The sequence below is a fragment of the Corvus cornix genome, chromosome 3 (genome assembly GCF_000738735.6).
Source record: "Corvus cornix cornix isolate S_Up_H32 chromosome 3, ASM73873v5, whole genome shotgun sequence".
Lineage (NCBI taxonomy): Eukaryota > Metazoa > Chordata > Aves > Passeriformes > Corvidae > Corvus > Corvus cornix.
This window is the reverse complement of record NC_047056.1, coordinates 24,447,710-24,470,932: the sequence shown is the minus strand read 5'-3', so window position 1 is coordinate 24,470,932 and position 23,223 is coordinate 24,447,710. Positions and strand designations below refer to the sequence as shown.

General features: G+C 35.8%; 1 protein-coding gene across 2 annotated transcripts in view; it reads right to left on the bottom strand.

Annotated features, from left to right (window-relative positions):
- The window catches only part of MTA3 (metastasis associated 1 family member 3), a 136,788-nt gene that overhangs the window by 65,783 nt on the left and 47,782 nt on the right, over positions 1 to 23,223 (bottom strand). For both annotated transcript variants that reach the window (XM_039569009.1, XM_039569010.1), the window contains exons 7-9: positions 17,000 to 17,102; positions 7,490 to 7,589; positions 2,469 to 2,657 (exon numbers count right to left, since the gene is read on the bottom strand). In XM_039569009.1, coding sequence (XP_039424943.1) covers positions 2,469 to 2,657; positions 7,490 to 7,589; positions 17,000 to 17,102 — 392 coding nt within the window. The remainder of the gene's footprint in view (positions 1 to 2,468; positions 2,658 to 7,489; positions 7,590 to 16,999; positions 17,103 to 23,223) is intronic.

Here is a 23,223-nt window from a genome sequence, read left to right as displayed (position 1 = left end):
TGCTTCAGGAGACTGCTACCAACCACCTCCTGCCATGCAACGTGACTTTCTTGCCTGTCCTGTGGCACCACTGCTTGACTGCTCAGGTTTGAATTTAATCTCAGGCACTGCAGATTTAATTTTATCACTAGATCCTACGTGGGTGTCTAACAAGTTCACACACACACTATCAGTTCATTTGCCCTTGCTCTAAAAACACATCTACGAGTCCTTAAACTTATCAATGGCTCTCCACTGGAGAGAGAGATGACAATAGATAAAAGTATTATCATGGAAAATCGCTGCTTAAGTGCTACATATTTATACCTACCTCACCTTGCAGAAACTTTTCACATATCCATGATCTAAATCTCGAAGCACTATTTTCGATGATTACTTAAAAAGCAAATGTGTGTTTTCAAATCCCTGTACTTTTAGAATGCTACATAGGAAGTGAGAACACATATATTTTACACTAGAGAAATTAAGATATCCCAAGACTACACAATGATTAGCATAATTGAAAGATTTCAAATTAGAATTAAATAAAGACTGTGCACTGTTATTAGTACCATATAAATTGAGATATAAAATAGATGTTCTTCTAAGGATTTTTTAAAATGACACTTTTCCAAAGATTAAAAAAAGTGACTAGGAGTATATAATATCCCTGTTCTAACTAAATGAAGCTATAATTAATTAGTGCTCCACATCCATTTGTGCTGCACTCTGACTCATGGTTAAGGTGCCCTCAGTAGGCTACGCAACGCTATCACCTGTGTGTGTCTCCTGCTTCAAGAGGAGACCATGGGAAAGTATCTGCATTTTGGGAAGGAAGATTCAGTGAAAGAGGGAGGGTATCAGGAATCTATCTGAGACAAAATTTGAATATTGCAAACAGCTTCTAATAGAATCATTCAAATACCTATCATTTGAATATTACAAATGCGGAGGCAATTCTTGCAATGCATTGCTATTCTGTATCACTTTAATGTAGTAGTAGGTAACACAGAAATTTTACAGAAAATAAAAATACTACATAAATACCAGAGACAAACCTTCTGCATAGTTATTCCCAAATTGTGTTAGGACACAACTCATAAACAGCCAATAAAATATGTTACATGCTTAAGGCATTTTTAAAAGCCAAATATTATATATTAGGAACCATTTAATTAGAAGACATAGCTCCTGAATTATTGTACAATTACAGCTGAGAACTATTTGTCTGTATGAGAAATAATATGGAATGTAGTTTACATTACGATTTCAGTTCTAAAAATCTATAAAATATTATTTTTCAATAATATTTTCTTGAACTTACAAGAGCTGTTTCATCCATGATGCAACTTTCAACCTTATGTCATGAATGCAGTGAACATTTTCTCCCTTGGGAATCTCAAAATTAAGCATGCAGATATAATACACCTATTAAAATGTCAGTTCACTAGAAAAACAATAGCCTTCCCTTCCCACCTTCATTCAATTACCTGTTCCATTTCAAATCTGTGAAAATGAAGGAAAGACAGCTTAGCTCATTGCCAAGCCTCCTCCCACTGTCCCACACTCTACCTTGGAAGGACTTCTACATTTGCCATACAGTACCTTTTTTTCCCCCTCACAAAGATCATTAATAAACTTCTGCAAAGAAAATAAAAAAAATCTGAGCTCTCGGAGTCAAGCAGGATGGGATTAATGTGAAAATGTTTCAATCAACTTCAGTCTTAATGGAATTCCTTTGGCTCAAATCTTAACCTCTCCATAGAGCCCAACCTGAACTTGGTACAACAGAGGAAATGTTTTTCCTTGAAAGAAAAAGGCTCTCCATAAAATGTGTAAAAAAATTCGCAGCAAATTACTAGCAATTCCAGCAATCAGTGTTAGAATCTATTTAATTTCATTACTCTGCATTAGAATTAGCAAATTAAAGGTTTACTGCTCTCTAGTCTGATACTTCAGTACCAAAACCAGTGTAGTTAGAACATATTGGAAAACATTTCTTTCACTTTTCAGAACTGCCAAAACATCTAATATATCAAAATAACTCCCTGTAGTACATTTTAAAACCTATCTGAATATAAATTTCTCTCTGCTAACCATAGTAGGAAACCCCAGCTTTCCAAAAACACCCAGGGGAGTCAGCCATGTAGCTGCTAATGAATTTCACTGGAAATTGTGGAAACACTCTGCAAAGTTCCCGGACCTTTTTCAGATGCTTGTAAAATCCTTGTAAAAATTCTTCTCAGAATGTCTCAGCATGAAACATCCTACGTGGTATTAAACCACTAAACAGATTATCTTGTGTCACCATCATTCCAAACAAAGAAAGCACATTGACTTTCAGCCAGATAAAATGCATACCTATGTTAATCACATGTACTTGTTACACAGATTTCTCCCCTAGCTAAACCTTCCAAACCTACAGAAAGCAGTTATGCTCAACCATGGCAACACACAGCTACAGGAAAGGGCACCACTTTCATACTTACAAAGTCTTGTCGAATGTCATTGAAGTCCTTGCCATACTTTTCCAAAGCCTCTTCAAATAAACTAGCTTCTGATGCTGACCACTCTTCCATTTCATCTCTGCATAGGACAGGCCCTCCCAGTGGCACTAGAACACTGATGGCACTGCTCAAATCATAGTTGTGTTTATGCAGTGTGTCCATTGCGTGAAACTGGCAGGGACAAGGAGAGAATAAAGATGTGTTTAAATAGACAGTAGTCCATTTCAGTTAATGCAAATTCAATGTATTATTCTCTATAAGCCAAGCCAGGAGCCTCAATTGATACTAAATTTAGAATCTGTCTCGATATCATCATTTTCTGCTGCGGAATATGAGGAAAATAAATGGTTTATTACTTAATCTGGGAAAGGAAATACCTTGATAAAACGTTTACCAAAAATGACATTAGTTTATTAGTTCCCGCAAATTACTAGCAAACACTTATAAAGAATCTTTAGTTGGTAGAAATTGGTTCCAAGAAACCCAATAAAGACAGTGGCATATATTGACTGCAGGGGCCATTTTCAATTAACAGAAGCTTTAAATAGTAACTAAACAGCTGCTCGGACATCTATGAGCTCAATATTTTCTCATTGCTGGTGAAGGAAGACACTTATTGTTTTCATTATCATCATACTGAAAGAACAGCAAGATTTTTGTCCCTTGCTAAACCCTGTTGTCACAGATTGGTAAATAAGGTTTCTTTGGTTGATTCCCTTTCTGTTATAGAGAAAAACAGAAAACAAACAAGTGAAAACAATCTTCCCACTGTAGGTAACACTGAATGCTCCCACTGCTAACCAATGATGGGGAATATGAAGAGTAAACAAATCCACCCGTCGGGAAAATGAGCAACACACAAGAAGCATTTCTGACCCAGTGTCCCAAAAGAGCCCATCACCACAATACAACTGGCTGTGCTGAAGGAGGTATCAGAGTTAGAAGTGTAATAATGTTTGTGACTCTGTATCAGTCTCCTTCCAGTGTGTCCCACCACAGTGCTGAGCTCCAAGGGTAGCGTGCAAACTCTCACACGGCCACAAACCCAGCTAAGAGAAAACCTTTCAAGGAAGGAACATTCCTGTGTTATGTGCCAGTATAGCAATTCCAGCTGAACTTCTGCATACAAATCTACTGCAAATAATGGATTTTGCTTCTCTTTTGCCATCTTCTATGAATGACTATTGTCTCTCTCCAGTGTTCACCATAAAGTCTTTGAGTGCTATCAAGCGCAAGATTCTGGAACTGTTTTGTCTCCAAGAAGCAATGTCACTATTATCCTGCAATATATCATTTTACTTATGGTTCAATCAAATTCACCAGCCTGGAGAAAAGCCATTGTTAAAATCAGGTATTCTAATATGGAAATATGCAACATAATGTCTAAAATCCATCAGCTTCATATTAAAGAATGTACATTGAAATCACTGGTTTATTGCTTACCATTCAGGCAATGAGTAAACCAGGACTAAAAATTGAACTCCTACAGCAGATGTGTCACTGAGGTTTAAATCATTTTTTAAATTGCAGCCCTCATGGAAAAGCAGTACACACAGGCCATCTTCCAAGCAGCTGCTGAATCCAGATCTATATATCACTGATCCCAACTTTCTCAAAAATGACAACAGAAGTGAATAAATCAGAATCTTGCTCTTGCTTTATGTTTGTTTTTCATCTATAATAAACATCTGACTCCATAACACTTTTTTTGATAATAGTAAAGATTCATACTGAAGTCTGTGGATAAGTGCTGTCTTTGCTGAGCTGTCCTGTGACAGAAGACCACTGACAAGTCCTCTGATAAAAACTCTGCCTTCTACAGGTTTGTCAGCCCTCACCTGCATCCAATTTCCCCACTGCAGTGCAAATTGTGGTAGCAAAAGCACAAGAAGCCTGAAGGCATTCGTAGAGGCTGAGAGAAAAAGTCCTGGAGTATCTTCTTTTTATCTGCTTTACCCTAAGAAGCAGGAGGCTTGGAGACCGGGCATTGCCTCTCCCAAACAGAAGCCTGAAGGACAGAGTAAGAACCTTCCCTAAGAACATTTGCCCAGAGCATGCTGTCCAGCACCAACAAGGGGGCCCAGCAGAGGAAAAGTGTTAGCCACACACGCAAGAGGCAACTTCAAATCCAAATATAAGCAAGCAAAGGAAGAGACTTTCCACCAAAAGCTAAGGAAGGGTTGCATGGAACTGAAAGAAAGGGCCTGAGAGGGCATCCTGCAAACCAGCCACACAACACAGCTCCAAAACCAGCTGCAATTTCAGACTGAACTGCCTCCAACAAAGCACTCAAACTGGAAACTGAGTGTGGATTCTCCAATTCAATATTTTAAGTGTGTTTATCTTAGGAGCCACATATATGGAAGTCTAATAAAAATCATTAAAAAGACACCATCCAAAATGCAAAGGAAAAGACTGTTCATCCTTTTAATTTTGAAGAGACATCCAATATCAGATTGAGGTCCCTACAATAAAGTCACATAAGATCTTCTGAACAAACCCACTACAAGGAGCAAGTGATTCCATCAACCTGCTTTGCTTTAAATGGCTCTCATGATCAGTATATGTACTATGAAATATTTAGGAATCTGAAACAGAGGGTCTTCCCAGTCTCTTTCTCTTCTTAGAGATCAATTTTCATTATAAAATAAAACACTGCCTTTGGGAAGGCCAGAAATGCAAGTTTTAGTTGGTTGTCTCAAGTCTTTACCACTGTAAGAGAAGCACATTTTTTATCATCTAAGAAGGTAAACACATTGTTTCATGTCTTCAGTAGGGTTTGCTAAAAGCAGGGGGTTTCCTATCTCGTCTCATTACTTTCCCGATATTTTCAAAATAAAGGAGCTTGAAAGCAGCCTCTCAGTTGTTATTCTCCTGCAAGAAATGTGTACATAAACCCTGGATTTATCCATGTTTATAATCTAGGCTTTTTTTTTTTTTTTAATATCAGCCTGTTTACAGTTATGCCTGATTAAAACAACTAATTAGGAATAATGGAAAGCCACAGGTGTGGCATACAGAAATCCCATTAATAGTACCTCAGGTGCAAGGGTTATCTGCCTTGCATTAAGAAGATAGATGGTATAATTTTCTTAGTGTTATGCACCTATATCCAAAGTATAAATGAGACACACCACAAGTTCTGCAAATGTCTCTACTAACTTTAACTGCTGCTGAAAATATGCTCCAATTAACATGGAAATGTCTGAAAAAGTAACTATTATAATGACAAATATGTCTTTTCTTAACTTAGAAGGAAGTATGTTGCCAAAAAGCAAAAAGTAGGTTTTTAAAAAGCTGAGGGGGTAGAAAAATGAGAAGAGACAGACACAATAATTAAGTCTAGGGTGGCTCCTCTGATGCCTCATTACAAGATATGCCTTTCATTAAGTGTAATGGAAGTTAATGGACCATTTGCAATGAAGAAACATTAACATGGCAAACAAAGTATCCCTTTATTAGCAGCATTGCACATATACTTTCAAATGAGAAATTGCCATAAGGATAAATCCATTCTACACTGAATACAGTATGCAAATAAAGAAGGTAGATGCAATATGTGAAATTTATTCAAAATTCTTAATTAAATGAAATAATAAAATGAAAAATATTAAAGAACTATTCTGATGAACTAAATAAAGTATTTAATGTGAACAGAATTGTGTTTGTAAAATTCATATTAGCAATTGTGAAACAGAAAATTAATTTTGAGTATTACTGAAAACATTACATTTTACCCCTACCTTTATGATACTATCATAATCCAGACTAAATCAGTTTCCTGTTCAATAGCCTTTGAGTACACTGCAAAAGGTAATAAATTAAGAATTTTTCTCACCGTAATAATGAATTTATCTGGAATACAAGAATTGTCCCAGTGAATCAGACCAATCACCCATCTAACTAAGCATTGTGTCTCTCACAGTAGCACCAAAGAATGTTAGACAAAATATTCAGGTAAGTCTAACCACAGTCTGAGGTTAGACCATTTCATTGACCAGCATCTACAAAGCTTGAGAATTAGGATGTTTAGAATGTACGCCTTTCCCTATTCTCCTCAGTATTAATTTATGTCCTATGGTACATAATTTTTCTAACTATTTTTTAGCCTGCTGGTATTGCCCATTCCCACAAAATTTTGTGCAACTGAATTCCAGGGAGTATCTATTCATTCTATATGGCAGCCCCTTAACTATTTTAACTGATCTGTTAGTTTTATTGAGTTTCCTCTAATTCCAATACTCCAGCATCTGGTAAATAGCAGGTCTTCTTTAGCCTAAACTATGTGACAATGTTTAGGTACAAAAACACCTAAAATAATAAAACAACAGTTGATGCCTTTGGATATATAAGTCAAACTTGATTCTATGAAACAGTAATATTTTTTGTTCTCACATAGTGTTCCTGGCATACTTTATTTACTGTAGAACACCTTCTCATCTCAGCTAGTATGATTATACAGAAACAAACCTCTAATCAATATATTTTTCACTTTCTCTAAAAGATGCAGGTGCTTACATTAACAGTGAACAGCATACTAAGGAAACATAGTAAGAACATGCTAATTAAAATGTTCTTAAAAAATATGCTTACAAAGTCAGATTGCTTATCCTTTATAAAATGTGATGACATATATATCCAGTAAGTGCAAAGTATTACCCACACAATTTTCAATCAGCTTTATTACCGACATACTTTAAATGACACTGTTGAACTGTACCGAATGAATCCCTCTAATATGTGTATTATCCATTCTGCTGTGGGTATCCACAGCTGTGGATGATCCACAACTAAAGCCAAGTGTTGTACAGTGTGATTACAAGGGCAGCACTGAGAAGCTTAGAGAAAACACACAGGATTTTCTAACACACACCCACACCCACATACACCCCCTTGCATGCAGGTATCTAAAGGACAACAGGCAGAGAAGGGGGACTTTGGAGTAACAGAAAGTGTTGAATTCACAGATATAGATGTTGTAGGAAGTTTAAGAAGCCACCTACCAGTGTGATGTCTCGGGAAGCAGCAGCTGCACTCATGTGTAAACTGGGTTGCCTGACAGAACTACTGCAGTCCAAGGCTCGAGCAAACGTGCCAACCGCACTGCAACAGAGGAACAGGAGTGACAGTAAATACACAGAAAGGTGCAATCCCTTATATCAGATTACATCATCTCTATAAAAGTGTCCTTTTAAACATGGAAGTCACATACTGTTACTGTTAAGATTTCAGGTCTCTGCTAACAAAGAACAACTTGATAAAGACAAACCACTAAACACTGCAGCAAATATGCTGACCTTCTGCCCCCAAAAGTAATGACGGACATGTAAGAACAGCAGCTCAGAAACAGAAGGTACTCACAGAATTCTCATGTACCAACCTCTTAATGTATCGATTTTTCAATTAATTGCAAAGTCAAATGTTCTCCACAGTCTGGAGTTTACAATCGAGACTATTATTTCTAAAATTAAAATGCTATAAGAGTGCTTAAAAATTATAATTCAAATGAAAAAGGGGGTTCACCATGTCCCCACGAGGAAATGAAAACACTTTATTCACTTCAGTAGTCCATGTCTACTACTTCCATTAGTGAGCCAAAAAAAGCTTATTAGCCTAGTCTAAGGTACTGCCAAAACCCTGTTTTTGTCACAGGGTTTAAGCAATAATGAAAACAATGGATCTCTCAATCGACTCAATAAAAGCATTCCATTATTGAAATGAAAATATTTTTTCCAAAACTTTGGTTTTTTTCCACTTTAGTTGATGAATTGTACATGGCATCTATTATACTTAGACTGTTCTAAACTGTAAACATTTCTTGGAGAGCAGTAAACATTTCTTGGAAGTACATCTAAGTATCATGCACAGGGAAGGGAAAAATGCATAGAAAATTTGACTGGGCCCAGCATATCATCCGGGAAACGAGCAAAGATGCAGTGACACAGAACATTATCACTTAACAGATGAGAAGTTTGTCCAGCACCAGCAGTTGTATAACGACGAAGTGCATTGTGTCACATTGATATCAGAAAAGTCCCATTTGTTGCAGTTATGACATAAGCCCTTCTAAATTCAAAGACCCAGTTACAAAACAGATGTAATGCAGTGCAAGGCTCTGGTGTAGGGACTCAAGCCTCACTCAGCAATTACACCCCACACAACTTACAAGTGCAGAATTACACCAATGGTGAATGTCACTGACAGATCAACACACATTGCTGTATCCTATAAATCTGATATTCAACCATGAAATAATGTGCACTGAGACTTAAACTCACTGAAGTTATAAATGATCATGGAGAAACTGATAATAATGTATGTTACTGCAATTTTGTCTTGAATCTCAAAATATTTAATACTGAATACATGTCTCAGTACTTGCTGCCACAGTCTTACAAGTTAAGATTCAACAGCAGTGATTCAGACCCCTGGTATTAACTGCTTAGGTTTCTAAAGGCTGTGGAATACGTAAGTGATATTCAAATGTTTTTCCATGACCTTTGCTCCTTCTTTGCGGAGATGGCAACTATGGGACAAGAACACACACACACATTCTATACTTTTTTTTTTTTTTTTAAAGCTTGGCAGTACATAAAACACTATTTGTCCACAAATCACTCCCAAGAATAAGGCTCTATTGTGAACACATTTCCTGATAGTCTGTCAACCCCTTTCAACATGTTGGCATTGGTAAGGGTTGTAGCTAAGCAGTCTTTCCTGTGATCCTTCTGTCCCTACTGTTCAAACCAGTGAATGTGGCATGACTGCATTCCCCTTCTGCTGCTACCTACCAGCTTCTTATCTTCCTTTGGCATAACTGAAATGATTTTCTTTGGACCACATTTCTAAAATAAAGTCTGAGTATGCTATGAACATTACAAGAACATTCTCACAGTCACTCTCTGGCAGATCAAACTTTTGAGGCTGACTTCAGAGCCCAAGAGTATTTTGCTGCCCAGAATGTAAAGTCATAACTAAGACACAATATAAAGCTAGGTTTATTCTGAATAAGTGATAAAGAGGTAAGAACTGATGCACCAGTGGACATTGCTTCCAGTGCTGTACTGAGTAGGAGAGGATTGCAACCATCAGAATGCTGTGTGGGAGTTTGGAGTATATGAGTGCAAAACAAATTAATAATAAATAAAACACATAAAGACAAAATAAAATAAATAAAACAATAGAAGATAATAATAAAAAATAGCATAAAATGTAACAGAACAAATATGATAATAAGAACAACACAAATAAATAATAAATAAGAAAATGCAAGCAGTGTGCCATTGGGGACAGGACAGGGGATGGGGATGGTACAGGACACAAATGGGGGGTGTGGAAGTGTGAGGTGTGTGCATGTCAGTGGCTCTCTTGAAATCAAAGTAACTTTCAGTTCTCCTTTCCCCTCAAAACTTGTGAAAAACAGTGAATTTCCAAATAAGTGTAGGAATTCTAGAGCATTTGGCTGTTAAATAGTAACTAGGTTCAAAATTAAACAGAGATATACAGTGTTCTGTATAATCTAGCTATGCAATTCAGATCTAAATTCAATACTAATTTTAGAAATCACTAAAATACCTTAATTTTTATGTTTTTCAATTAAAAATACATACACGAGGAACATATTGATGCAAAGGTCAAAAACTGTATTTGTCATTTGTCCTTGCATGATTTTTTTCTAATTCCACCATTCAATAATTGTTTTAGAAAAGGAACAAAATCAGTAACTAACCAATGCCATTTTCAGAAGACACACTATTGTCTTTACCTACCTAAAATAAAACTCAGTATTAAGCCAATGCAAGCTAAACAGTCACACCCTAACCACTCATTTTTCTTAACAAACTTTCAATATTAATGTCTTGTTAAGCTTGTAGAATTCAAAGAATTGCAAATAGTTAACTGAAATTATATTTAATTCAATAATAACAATAATAAACTGACAACCCAAAAAACGGTGCTCAGCAAGCTACTTATGAATTATTGAACATGTAATTAAAATACTTAGACTTCAAATAGAAACCAACACTCCCCACATTTTCCAAAATAAGCTAAAGCCAAAAGTCACACAGACAGTGAATTACACAGGTGGCAGAAAGACGGACAAGACAAAACAATTGGTATTATCAGCAGGGAGATCACTCTCTGCACAGCCTGCATCAGCAAGCAGGTATAAGAGCTTTAAGGGTTAGACCAAATGATCCAGTGTTATCTTAATTAGGTTTTCCTTGGTTTAATTATCTTAAAGAGCAGAACCAAGAACGTTCTCTCAAGGATTTTTAACAGATTGCACCTGACAACCATACAAACAAAAGAAATTGATGCAGTCCAGTGCCAGGATCTAAGATTATGGAATAAATCCACAAATTCAGCGAAACTCAACAACGTCTATGTCCAAAAAACTTTGGAGAGATCGCTGCAGTTGCTATGCCTGTGGGCCCTACCTTTAAGCAAAATTTCAGATTAGATTTTGAACATAGAAAATACATTGCTCCAAATTTCTTATAGCTCAAGTCTAAGACAGTAAAGGAAATAATTGTTCAAATTTTTGCATAAGATTAATATTAGTGGTAGGCAATGAAATTAAGAAGCAACAAACACAAGAGACTGTCCTAACAAGCTTCCAAAGTTTCAGTGGCTCATCAGTAACTAGTTCTGAAAAACGCTGTTATTTACCAAAGAAAATCTGGAACCACTGCAATTACACACCAGGATACAAACAGCCTCTGCTTCTCCCAGTAGCAACAGTGGTCTGGCACCAAAACAGATCCAGAAGGTTCTGGATCCAGGCCAGCAACTCCCAATTTTCTTCTACCTCATATTCTTGAAAATGCAGCTGAGACATACATCCTTCTCAGTCTGAGGATGCTTGTTTCAAAACTGTTCACTTTTCTACACTGTTTGTCTGTTTCAGTGATACCAGAGAAGTAGTGGGTATACTCTGGGCAAAGCTGTTGGAAGTGAACCACATCTGTGCATACATGAATCTCCAAATCCACAATTCTCCACAGATACTTGCAAACTAATGAATGAGACCTTTGCCTCACCTCTGAGCTAATATTTTTGAGGAAAACGATTAAGTGATCTTTGGTTGTTTTCTACATATTAGGGAAGCTTTTTGTTTTCCTTCTTTTTACTCCAGTGTTCCTCTCCACTGTAAATTGGAAACAGTCCTAAAGAGTGACCTTTGAGACTGCTCTGAACTTTACAAACAGCAAATTAATATCTGCTTGTTCTTTAAGAAAATATCGTGATACTTAAAATACTGGAAAGAAGAAAAAAAATACATCTTCGGTGAAGACACATGTAAGCAACAAAATATTAATTTAAAACTGAAAATACACCCGAGATTTTCACAACCCAATTTTGCAAAATCTGACCTGCAGAACATATTCAAAGTAAAATGATGCTGTCACAAAAGACATTTTCTTGGCATTTCTGAGCAACTGCCTGTACAGCGCTATGCTTCATTATTATCACTTCAGGTATTTACAGCACAAAGGGAGATTACATGATAAACGTGAAAAGTCACCTGCAACTATTCTTTTGCTGAAAGACTCTCAGAGTAAGTGTGGCATGATATATAAATGTGTGTGCTACGACCAACCTTCACATTCCTTACTAGATGAATAGAAATGAAACATATGTGAAATCTTTCTTCTTCAACAGAAAAAGAATCTGATAGATAAAAGTAGTTAAATTCACAGGATGTTATTTAAGGCATCATCTGTATGCCATCCTGCAATTTCAGTCACAGAGGAGGAAATGTACAGCCCCCTAAAAGCAGGTCCATGAAAACTCTGCTACAGAAATTTATTCTTTATACTGCAATAGATCAAAATTCATTAAAAAAAAGGACACAAAAAGAAATTCAGCTCCAAGTCTGAATTAGTCCTTTTCAAATGAATTTGAGTCAAGAAGTACAGTAATACAAAATGCACAAGGGAATGTGCATATACTAGCCAGGCATGACAGACAGGCAGAAACATAGAACTTTTGATATGCCTAGTAAACTTGATGTGAACATATTTTTCCTTTTTTATTGCCAAACCATCTGCCTACCATTAGATGCTGTAATTCACCTTGCTAGCAAACATCCAGTTTTGTGAGCGCAGCACTGGCATCAAGAGTTTTCACCATTTTTGCTGCATAATTTTATGTTGCAATTCTGCCATTAAATTTAATTACCTCTTTAATGAACTTCAATTCCTTTTACTTCTCACCACCTCCAGAGAATCCAGAAGCGCAGTAATACAAACTGATGTCTTTTATGTATTTATTTTCATTTATGAGCTTTGGGAATCTTGTCTACGGCCACTGACTACAATGAATTATTTCACAAGAACAGAGCATTATTGTTTGATCACACCTGTAAATGTCTTTATTTATCATTCTAAGTTAATGAGTGTATTATTTTCCTCAGTATAATGAAAGATATCTTGTCAGTTGAAGCTGCATTGTGTTCCCTTCCTTACTATAAATTAATGTAACAAATACACATACAATCATAGAACATCTCCAAATACACCAGCATACTGTGACCACTTATAACTAAATCAATAGTAACCAACAGAAAATTAATATAATCACTGCCCTAGAGCAAATGGAAAAGTGGGAACAACACAGGAAGGATCAAGATCTAATTTCACATGACTAACAAGTAATTTTCCATTCTTCTATGATTTTACATCAAAAAATAAGTGGCATTCAAATAAAGAGAAATATGTCAGATAGAGGTATGTAAAGCCATTTTAATGTCATAGAAATCCAAGCACAAGATTTTAAGGTAGAGATGCAATGCTTCAAGGCTCTTTTAATTAGATTTCAAAACTTCGGTTTAGTTGGAAATAAGCCGGGACCACAAATGTCTGTAAAATTGCTTCATTTAGAGATATATTCCTTCCAGAAGACTATGTTGATAATGTAGTTAGATGAAGCAGAATGAAAGAACTATGTTCTTAATGGTTTCACTGAATCATAAAGCACATAAAGAGAACTACAACGTACCAAAAATGTATCATGTAATGAATTATAGCCCAAATTAGCAGACAGAAAGAAAATTTAAAAAAAAAAAAAAAAAAAAGGGTCATTTCTTGAGCTCTCAGCATCTGTCCAGACCAGAGCTCACACCTCCTAGTGCAATTGAGACTGGGCAGGATAATTTTTGACTCTGACAAACCAAAAAAACGCAGGACTATTACGTGATACGGACAATAGGAAAGCTTTTATTTCCTAACACTGTGCAACTTGGGACAGAATTAGAAACAGAACATAAGATCTGGCAATGAAATGAAGTACTCCTTGTATATCAGAAATGATAACAGACTGACGACTGGAGGAAATGGGCTGTATCTGTATCAGTTCAAATTAGCAACGGAGTTTCAAAGCCCCTGTCCCCAGCGTTTTTATCTACTGCTCTTTAACCAACAACAAGAAGTATCTCATAGCATACAAACTGGCTTTCTGCTAAAAGCAGTTCCACATACTTGTAGATATTTAGTCCACAGGATCTGGCTAGAGTTATCACTAAAAATAAAACTGCTCAAAATGCATAGTGTGGACACTAGGCCCTCATCACCAAATATTCCATTTTTACTGTACTAAATTATTTGCTAACAGATAGAAATGGCTGTTGCAGCTTCTCAAACTCCTGTCCTTTGAAGCTGGTAGACACAAAAGAAACATGGCCAATATATAGGACAGAAGCAAAACTGGTTGATGAAATTGTATCTTATTTGAATGGAGTAAAAAATGCTGTTGGACTTTTCCTTGCCACAGCACAAACATTACCCAAAAGAGAACTCAAATTCAGAATACATTAGTCTGATGCCTCAAGCTTCTCATAAAAGATGCTTTTGCTATTTCAAGCAAGAGCCGTTACCCAAATTATGCTTCAGTAGCAGTAATAAGATACTTTCAAGATTTGTATGGCAAGCAAGACTGTTTGGGGAGGCCAAGGTTATGAATCCTTCCACTTTTTTCCAAATCCACGCCATTTTTTTGGCACTGTTACCTCTAATTTCTGCACAGGATAGGCATATTCTTCTACCTTTCTATCCAGGAAATTATTAAATACTAGGGCTTAGTGAGATGCCCAGACTGACCATGCATATAAATCTAGAAAAAAAGGCCTCTCCTTCCTGAGACAGCAAACAAAACTTGTAAGACTGGGAAAGCTATGTGCCCAAGGTAAACTATAAATATACTTGTAAACGGGCAACACAAATAAAAAAGTATTTAAACACTTTCTAAAAAACCAACAAAGCTGCTTGTGTGATTGAAAAAGCTAAAGCATTTCAGGACAAAAGCAAGTCTTCTTTCAACCAGATCAGACTGAAAAAAAATTAGAATAAATACTCAATTCCTTCGATGCAGCATCTAAAAAAGATCACTTGAAAATGCTTTTAAAATGTCAAACATAATAGCATACACATAGTTAACGAAAATCACACATGGGAAGGTATTCAAGAAAAAATTTTTCTTGTCATATTTTCAAATTTGCAGAACTGAACGTAACCAGAGAAAGACCATTCCAACTGGAAATCCAGCAGGCACAGCCAATGCCTAGTGCAGTTAGGCCACAGCAGAGCTGTCTGTAAGCACTGTTCACCAGATCATACCAGCTCTCCACTGTTACTCAAGCAGCTTTTAATGGTCCTATATAATGGTCCAGTATAAATCCTGCAAGCACGCAACATAGCGAATTGACAGCTGCCACTAAATCATCACAGAATTATTTTTCCAGAAATTCATAAAAATCTGTCTCAGAAGCCACTTACTGCATTCTGTGAACACAAGTATATGGGAGCTTGGGAACAGTTTCTGTCAGTTGAAAAGCAGCTTCCAAAGATGAGTGGAGTTCTGTGGAAGAACATCCACAAAGTTGCACCTGAGTAACACCTGATTCCAGATGGCCATTCGCCTACCACAAGACCTTGGATAGTTACAATTAATCAGCCATGATCCACTGTAACAGAAACCATCTTTACAGAAACGTATCAACTGTAAAAAAAATTCAGTCTTGGTCAGGGCACAGCATTGCAAAGGATGTCTTAAATAACAGGAAAAGTATATTCTTCTTTATGTATTTAATTATTTCCTTTTACTTCCCAGCAGGCTGATTACTGCTACACTCCTCTGGGAACATTTTTGCCTCCACAGAATACTACTTCAGTTCCCCAGAGTGGCTGAAAAACAGCAAGCAGAGGAATTTTAAAGCAATGAATGAACTCTTCCAAAATTCACAATCTTTATGCAAATGTTTTTTAGGGCACACCATAACAGACTGGCCATACATCGTCATGTATTATACTGCCTGTGGAAAAAGTAGTTCCGAGTCCTGGTTTCTGTGGGACATCTACCAGACCCTGTGACCTTCTGGACACCTGTTAACACCTAAACCCCTCTGCCTTGCTTGAAAATTCAACAAGGGCAAGCAAAAAAAAAAAAAATTTAGTACTGTATAGAAAGGATACAACACTCCAGGTGGGGAGAGTAAGGAAAAAACCAAAAGGATCAGCACCTGAACTGTCAACCAGTAAATCAGCATCCCATATCACCATACACATAAGGTGGAAAATATAGAGCAACTTTTTTTTTTTCCTTCCTGAAATGTTTTATTCAAAAGAAAGAAAAAAAACCAAAACCTAGAAACCATGTAAAAGGATTATTTGCCTAAGAAGATTTGATATTACACTCTGCAAGCAGGTTACAGAAAACACAGGAGATGGATTTATTCAGGATAAAATCCATATGTAAACTGTGTTCTCTGTTATCATTAGAACAGTACCTTTGTAAGTATGAATTAGAGGACAGGCAAAACCTGCTGTATCCCATGAATGTAGAATTGTTCTTCAGTAAGAAACCTACAAATTTTTGAAGGTTTGTTTTTGAGGGTTTTTTTAAGTAGAGAAATAATTTTTAAAGGTATTTATTAATTCGAAGCACTTTGATGTTCCCTTCATAAATCTGCATAATCATGTTAATTTATAAAATTGAACTGACCTGATTTTTTTCACTAATAAAATACATCACTTCAAAACTTTATTTCAACATTCATCCAAAATAATTGTACCGTCTATTATTCAGCTTACATGCACGTGTGGCAAGTTCTGCACCCATTCCATTTGTTAACATTTTTTTTATTTCTACTCTTTAACTTCTATTTTATGCCATGAAATTCCAAGCACTGCAACACAAAACTGAATTATTATTAGCACTGAAATTATTTACTCTGGGAAAGCAAACTGACATCTACATTCAAAGTATCAAATTTGACTATAACCTGAAATACAGGGAGTGTAGCATTATTCCAAAACTCACTCTCTTTTTCTCTCTCCTGTACTGGTAGCTTCAATAAATATACAAAGGGTCATGGTCTGCTTTTCTCTTTTAGCTAACTCTGGGAAGGAGAACGGATTACAAAATGGCAAACAGGATGAGTAACACGATATAGGGGAATAAATAGTCAGTAGGAAAAGGAAAAGGATTTTTTTATGAGAGGATTTTAATCTTACCGTGCTACAACTAAAAACTGGTCAATCTGACGGTCAGTAAGGGGGCTATCTGGATCCCACACTTTTACTTCCAGCTTTGCCTGTTCTCTGTCATCTAATTCTCCTGTCAAAAGGTAGATGGGACAAAACACTTATTACTCACAATGTTTTTCTTTGTGTAGTTCATGCACTATGTTTAAAAGAGACATTGTACATTTTTAAACATATACACATACACACGGAGTACTTAACAATCAGCAGTTATCCATTTAAATTCCATAATGCAACACCACCAAAATAAATATCTTCCCTTAACATCAGCATTTCAATTTAAGGAGACATTGTTAGGAAGCATAATATCAACAAACCTTAATAAAATGTTATTATAAACTTGAAACCATTACCTAAGTAACCAGTGACTTCTTTAAATTGCTTGTCTACTGTATCAAAGTTACTGTTTCACTTAAGCCATACTAAAATTAATTTTATACTTAACCAGCTTTAGCGATTAAATTCTATCCAATTTGTATTCTGCCCCCCAAAAAAAAAATCATTATGCAAAAATGCTGTCTATTATATTTAGGCATTTTGTTACCTCTTCAGCCACTACATTATCTGTAATTTTAAAATAAACCATACTATTAAAATTTCTGAGTACATTGAGTAGTTCTAGCCTCTTACAAACAAATACGTAAGGCTGCACCACAACAAAGTTACTATATACTACATCAGCATTTCCCATCTTCATTTGGTTGAACAGAACAATTTGTGTACACGGACATGGCTGTAACAATGGGGGTGGGTCCCAAAATTTAATTTGCCCTATATTCATTGTTACAAGAGTATGGCATTTGTACTGCACAGAAGAACAGAGAAGTGTGAATTTGGTACAAGGATTCACGTTCATAAGAAAGCCTTGATCTTGTCTTGCCTACTACACCAATAACTTCTCCTGTAAAGTAAGAAACATGTCAGAGGCTGATGGAGGAAGCACCACAGATTCTACCAGTATGAAAAGATTTACCTGTGGGATGTAGCCAACACATTTGTGGCCACAAGAGATGACAACAGTAAGTCAGAATCATTGTCTTTCCCTACTGTTTTAGAATAGGAGGGTGCTCTTCCCTCAGCGAACATGTGAAAACCACTAATGTTTAGCTGGTTGCCAGTACTTGTCTGTGACTTCTACACGCTCCTACAAGAATGAAAACCTGTTGTCAGATACAGCCACTCCACTCCCTTTGAAAATCTAGGCTGTGTGGGCACCTCTCTGATCACACAGAAGATCACTTTAGTCTGTGCTATTTCTTCTGACTTTATGAAAACAGCCAGTCTAATCATGCGCAGTATCATCAAGACATGAAACAACCTGTACACTTAAGAGTCTGGAAGCAGACAGCAAACCAAGCACTGGCTCTTCTGAAATCATATTATATATTGTGAGTTCTCTAGCACATTGATTCTGGAAAGAAATTAAAATGTGGTATATATTTATCCCTAGCAAACACACAAGTTAGAACTGCACCATGCTGTCAGGCTAATGTTTCAGGAACAAATTTCACAGTCACATTCTCAGAAAAACACAGTAAATTACTTTCTTCCAATACACAGGCAATAAAGGATTGGCTGCCTAATGGGACTTCAGCTTCTGTTCAAGCTAATTGACATCCAGTACTGGAGAGAAACTTGATTTCTGGCATCTTGGATACGATTTTAGGTCTATCAACTTATTGTATCGATTGCACACCTGTCAATACATTCATTTCTTCCATCTGTGACAGACACATTGTGGGTGATGTTCTACACTTTATAAATATTCTCTGAGCACTTCATTTCAGTCTGTTAATATATAGTTTTTAAATATCTTTAATGTTAGTTAACTGTTTCAGGACATATTCTGGATATCATAACAACACTCAGGTAGATTACACTTCTCACAAAGATAAAAGATCATACAAACACAGCACCAGTATTCAATCAAAACATGTCTATCTCCTGAATCAAGTCTGCAAAAAGAACAAAAAAATTGCAATACTACAATTCTTACTTCAATTAGAGGTAATCAAGCAATTGCTACCATAAAGTGCTGTAACTCTTGATGAAGGTGAATCTGAAACTTTGCCAAGCAGTATTTTGCAATGGCAGTAGACATAAATAGGATACAAGCAATGGAATATCTATACCAAAATAATCTAAACACATATAATAATTGCAATATTAAATATCACTGCAACAATGGTAGGCAAAGGTTTCCAGAAAATAAGTGGAGTCTGCCAAACTGCACTTTAAAAAGCTACTTAATTCCCGATTTTCCACTTACATGGCACGATATAATCACTTAAACAGGGAAAGTAACCCAAACAGACCAAACCATGGAGGCAGTCAAAAAGTGCTGTAGAAATCTTTGCAAAGTTCATTTCAGGAATAAGTTTTTTGTTAACTTCCTTTGCCTGTGCTGAGAGCATCAGTATAGGAGGATCACATAAGACAAACAGGTCTTTCAAATAATAATCATAAACCCTCTGTGTTTTACTTGAGCTGTCAGTCCTTAGCAGATCGTGCCTGTGCCACATCCTATAGGATTTTTAATGGAGAAGACCACTTTAAAACTAAGATGCAACTTTTCTGTTAGCACGGCAACATTTCTCTTTTACAGGGTTGAATTTGATGCCAAAGTATAAGACATTCAAACTGAACAGATAATAAAGTTGTCATAGTATTAATTCACTATATTGCAAAACCCAGGTCACAAAGAAATGGGGGAGTTTTACTTTCAACATTTGCAATGCATCTGAGAAGTTCAGTTTTAAGTGTGTCACCCTCCCTTACCACCAGCTTCTGAGAAGTGCCAGGCAATTTTTTTTAATAGCTGGTATGACATACCAGTAGATCCAACTTATTCTAATCACTGCTTATAATTTTGTTATAGCCAGTCTAACCCTGATGACTAATTTTATTGGAAAACATTAGTAGATGGTCAGAAATATGTCTGGTTTACTCTTCATCAATCATTCAATTCCTTATTTCTCATGGCTCTCTTCTAATAAAAACATAAGTTATTTTTTTCTCTAAAAAAGAAGTAAAAATGTTTTGTATTTCAGTCAGTCCTTCTAAACAAATGAAAGCATGATATGCCCCTCTGAACAAAAAATGGAAGAAAAAATTTACAAATAAAAAGTAAACCAAATGCATTTAAGATGAGGTACAAGAAATTAAAGATCTACTTAGTCTTTTAGATTTCACTTCTTGCAGACAAATACCCCAAAGATATCAGATTCAGTATGATCCTATGTTCTTCTTGTATCCAACTAAAAGAAAATAACTTGCAATATAAACTATGAGCAGCTTCTTAGAGTGAAATTCTTTTAATTTAATAAATACATAACAATACTGCAATGTCATATGCTATTAAGAAACTGAAAGATGAATCTATACGTTAAGTTTTATTTTAAAAATGGTTTTCAATGAAACAATGCAAATTCCACTTCTAATGACAAACAGTTGATGAGGTATCTGATTTTAAAGACAGTTATGATGTATAAAGTCTTATTTTTGTGTATTGCATGATCTGCACTATTTTTCAAGATACTTTTTTACTCTCCTTCTCAAAAAAGTAATTTAGCTGTCAATTCAATCCAAACATGCAAACTAAACACCTGTAGTGCTCAGCTTTCTGAATGAATCCACCTTTCAGGATATGCAAAACAGAGATACCAGATGCTGGATCCTTAATTACAGGGGACAGAAAACCTGTAGCTGTGGGGTTTTGCTCATTGTGAGACAGCAGATGTATCCATGGACAGAATTGTATCCATGGACCAGACCAAGAATTTCAACCAGAGAGCTCCTCCTAGTAAGCAAATTCATTTATTCATACAACCTCCTGAAATCAGCCAGTTTTGATGCATGTGTTAATTCCTCAGACTCACCAGACATCTAAGCAGATAAATGTGAAGGCAGTGGTAGAGGCTCATATTCTTAATGCTTAGCACATATTTAAGAATTCAATTCAGCGTCTTCATCTCTGTGTGTCGGTTTTGTACTTGTGAAACAAGAATAGCTCTTAGCTAACATTGCAAGGATGTGAAGAGAGGTACTTGTTGGTTCTTATCCTCCCCTAGATGAGTTGAGCATGCAACACAACGAAATTTCTTTCACTGAAATATGGATTTAGCAGATAAAGCTTTTAGCAGGTTTTTGCCTGAACTCCTTGGGAGTATGCTATCTGCAGGTAATCCTAAATGGTTTTTAGAACATAGTTTCATGTGTCGTTTGTGTGCCATTACTGTAAAAATAGGCAACTAGTCAGTGAAAATGAGGTTTCAGTTCATGAACCACATTCTCATGCTGCTATTTAGACAGTCTGCAAACATTTTCTCTAACTTGCAGAGGAGAAAAATAGACTCACAATGAATTTTCTTGTACTGTATGTGAATGAATTTCCAAACATTAAGCCTGTCTGTCTAATGTGACATCTGATCTTTCTCCTTGGACAAAAAGTACATTAGTTCCTCACTAAAACAGTCAGCATATTCATTCTGCATAAAATTCTTATTAGTCATTTTTATTTAATTTTTTTTATCATTTGCAATTCTCACCAGTACAGATAATAAAAAATAATCCAGATAAAAAGTTCAAAAGTTTATACTTACCTCTTCAAAAAATATAATGGAGTCACATGCAAATAACTTCTCTGATCACAGTAACATGAGAAAGCTTAGATGAAAAGTGTAGGCAAAAGAAAAATTATCAGTTTACCTTTCAATTTCAAAACAATCTCCCCTCTGCCTTAGCTTGCCTGACAGATGTGTATTCAGATTTCAATTATTCAGATAAGCAGTTACATGCTTACACAAATGTCATAGTAAAAATTTATTAATGTAAGACATGTATATGGACCAGAAATGAAAAACAGGCTACGTATAGAGACTACAAGTGAAAGATATAATGTAATATAGGCCTGTTACTTGTCTACAAGTATTTAAACTGCTATTGGGCATTTTTAAAGCGAATAAAACATGCATAGTCCAATCACCACCTATCCTCTAGAGCTTGAGTTTATAAAAAACATTTAACCATTCTTCACTTGAAAAATCCCTTTTGAAATAAAACTGCCTCCTGTGACCTGAAGTTCTCTCAGTGTTCAGCTTTGCAGTACTTATAATTTAATCACTGATGATCAAAAGACAAGAGCTCGCAAAACACTCAAAAAAGCTTTAATTCATCGTGTTCTAAATTCCTAGAAATTAACAGAAATAATTACACTTGAGCTCAGAATAAACTGAACTATAACCATGTATTAATGACCAACTCCTACATAATGCTGCATCGAGAATGGTTGGCTTATGGAAATACCCAGTGCTGGAAGGAAGGAACAAATGAGGCTGCCTCTTTCTCAAAACCCTGCAGAACTGTTCTCAGTTTTTCTGAAATTCCTGAAACACATGAGGCAATAGAGTTTTCAGGAAAGCATAGTGAAAATGATTCTGAGTGTTAATAATAGCAGTACTGTACTACATATGAATATTAGTAGTATTTAAAATACTTGCTTTCGAAAAAGGGATGCCACAATGCAGAGACATTGCATTCTCAAAAAAAAAAACCAAAACAAAAACCAAACCAAAACAAACAAAAAAACCAAAACAAAACCAAACCAAACAAAAAACCAAAACCAAAACAAACAAATAAAAAAACCCCAACAACAAAAACCTAATGAAACAAACACACACCAAAATCAAACCCTGACTAAATTAAAATGAAACTGTGGTACTTCAGTTTCAGGTTGGTTTGGTTTTTTTTAAAAACCTTAATGTTAAAAATATGCAAATTCCCTGTGACTTAAGGATTCTAAAGAAAAATAAGACTTCTCATGTGAATAAATGTAAACAAAAAATTTAAAGGAGAACTTTTTGTTTAGGATAAAATATATTTTGACTTACTCAAATGTAAAAAACCATATTTCATCTGCATCTGCTATTTGTTTTTCATCTCCTACAGAATAAATTTAGAAGAAAAATCCGACTTGCAGTAAAACAGCAAAGAAACAAAAATCTGAACTTACAATGAGTCCTTTTAGGTGAAGTTACTGAGGTAGAAAATACCAGCAAACTCATTGCTGCTTGAAAAGTGATTTGAGTGCTCACGGGGATAGTAAGCACATACACAGCACACCATAAATAACTGTATCCATCCTAAGACTGACTACCCGACAGAACTCATTTAGGATTTGAACAACCTCAGCCAAG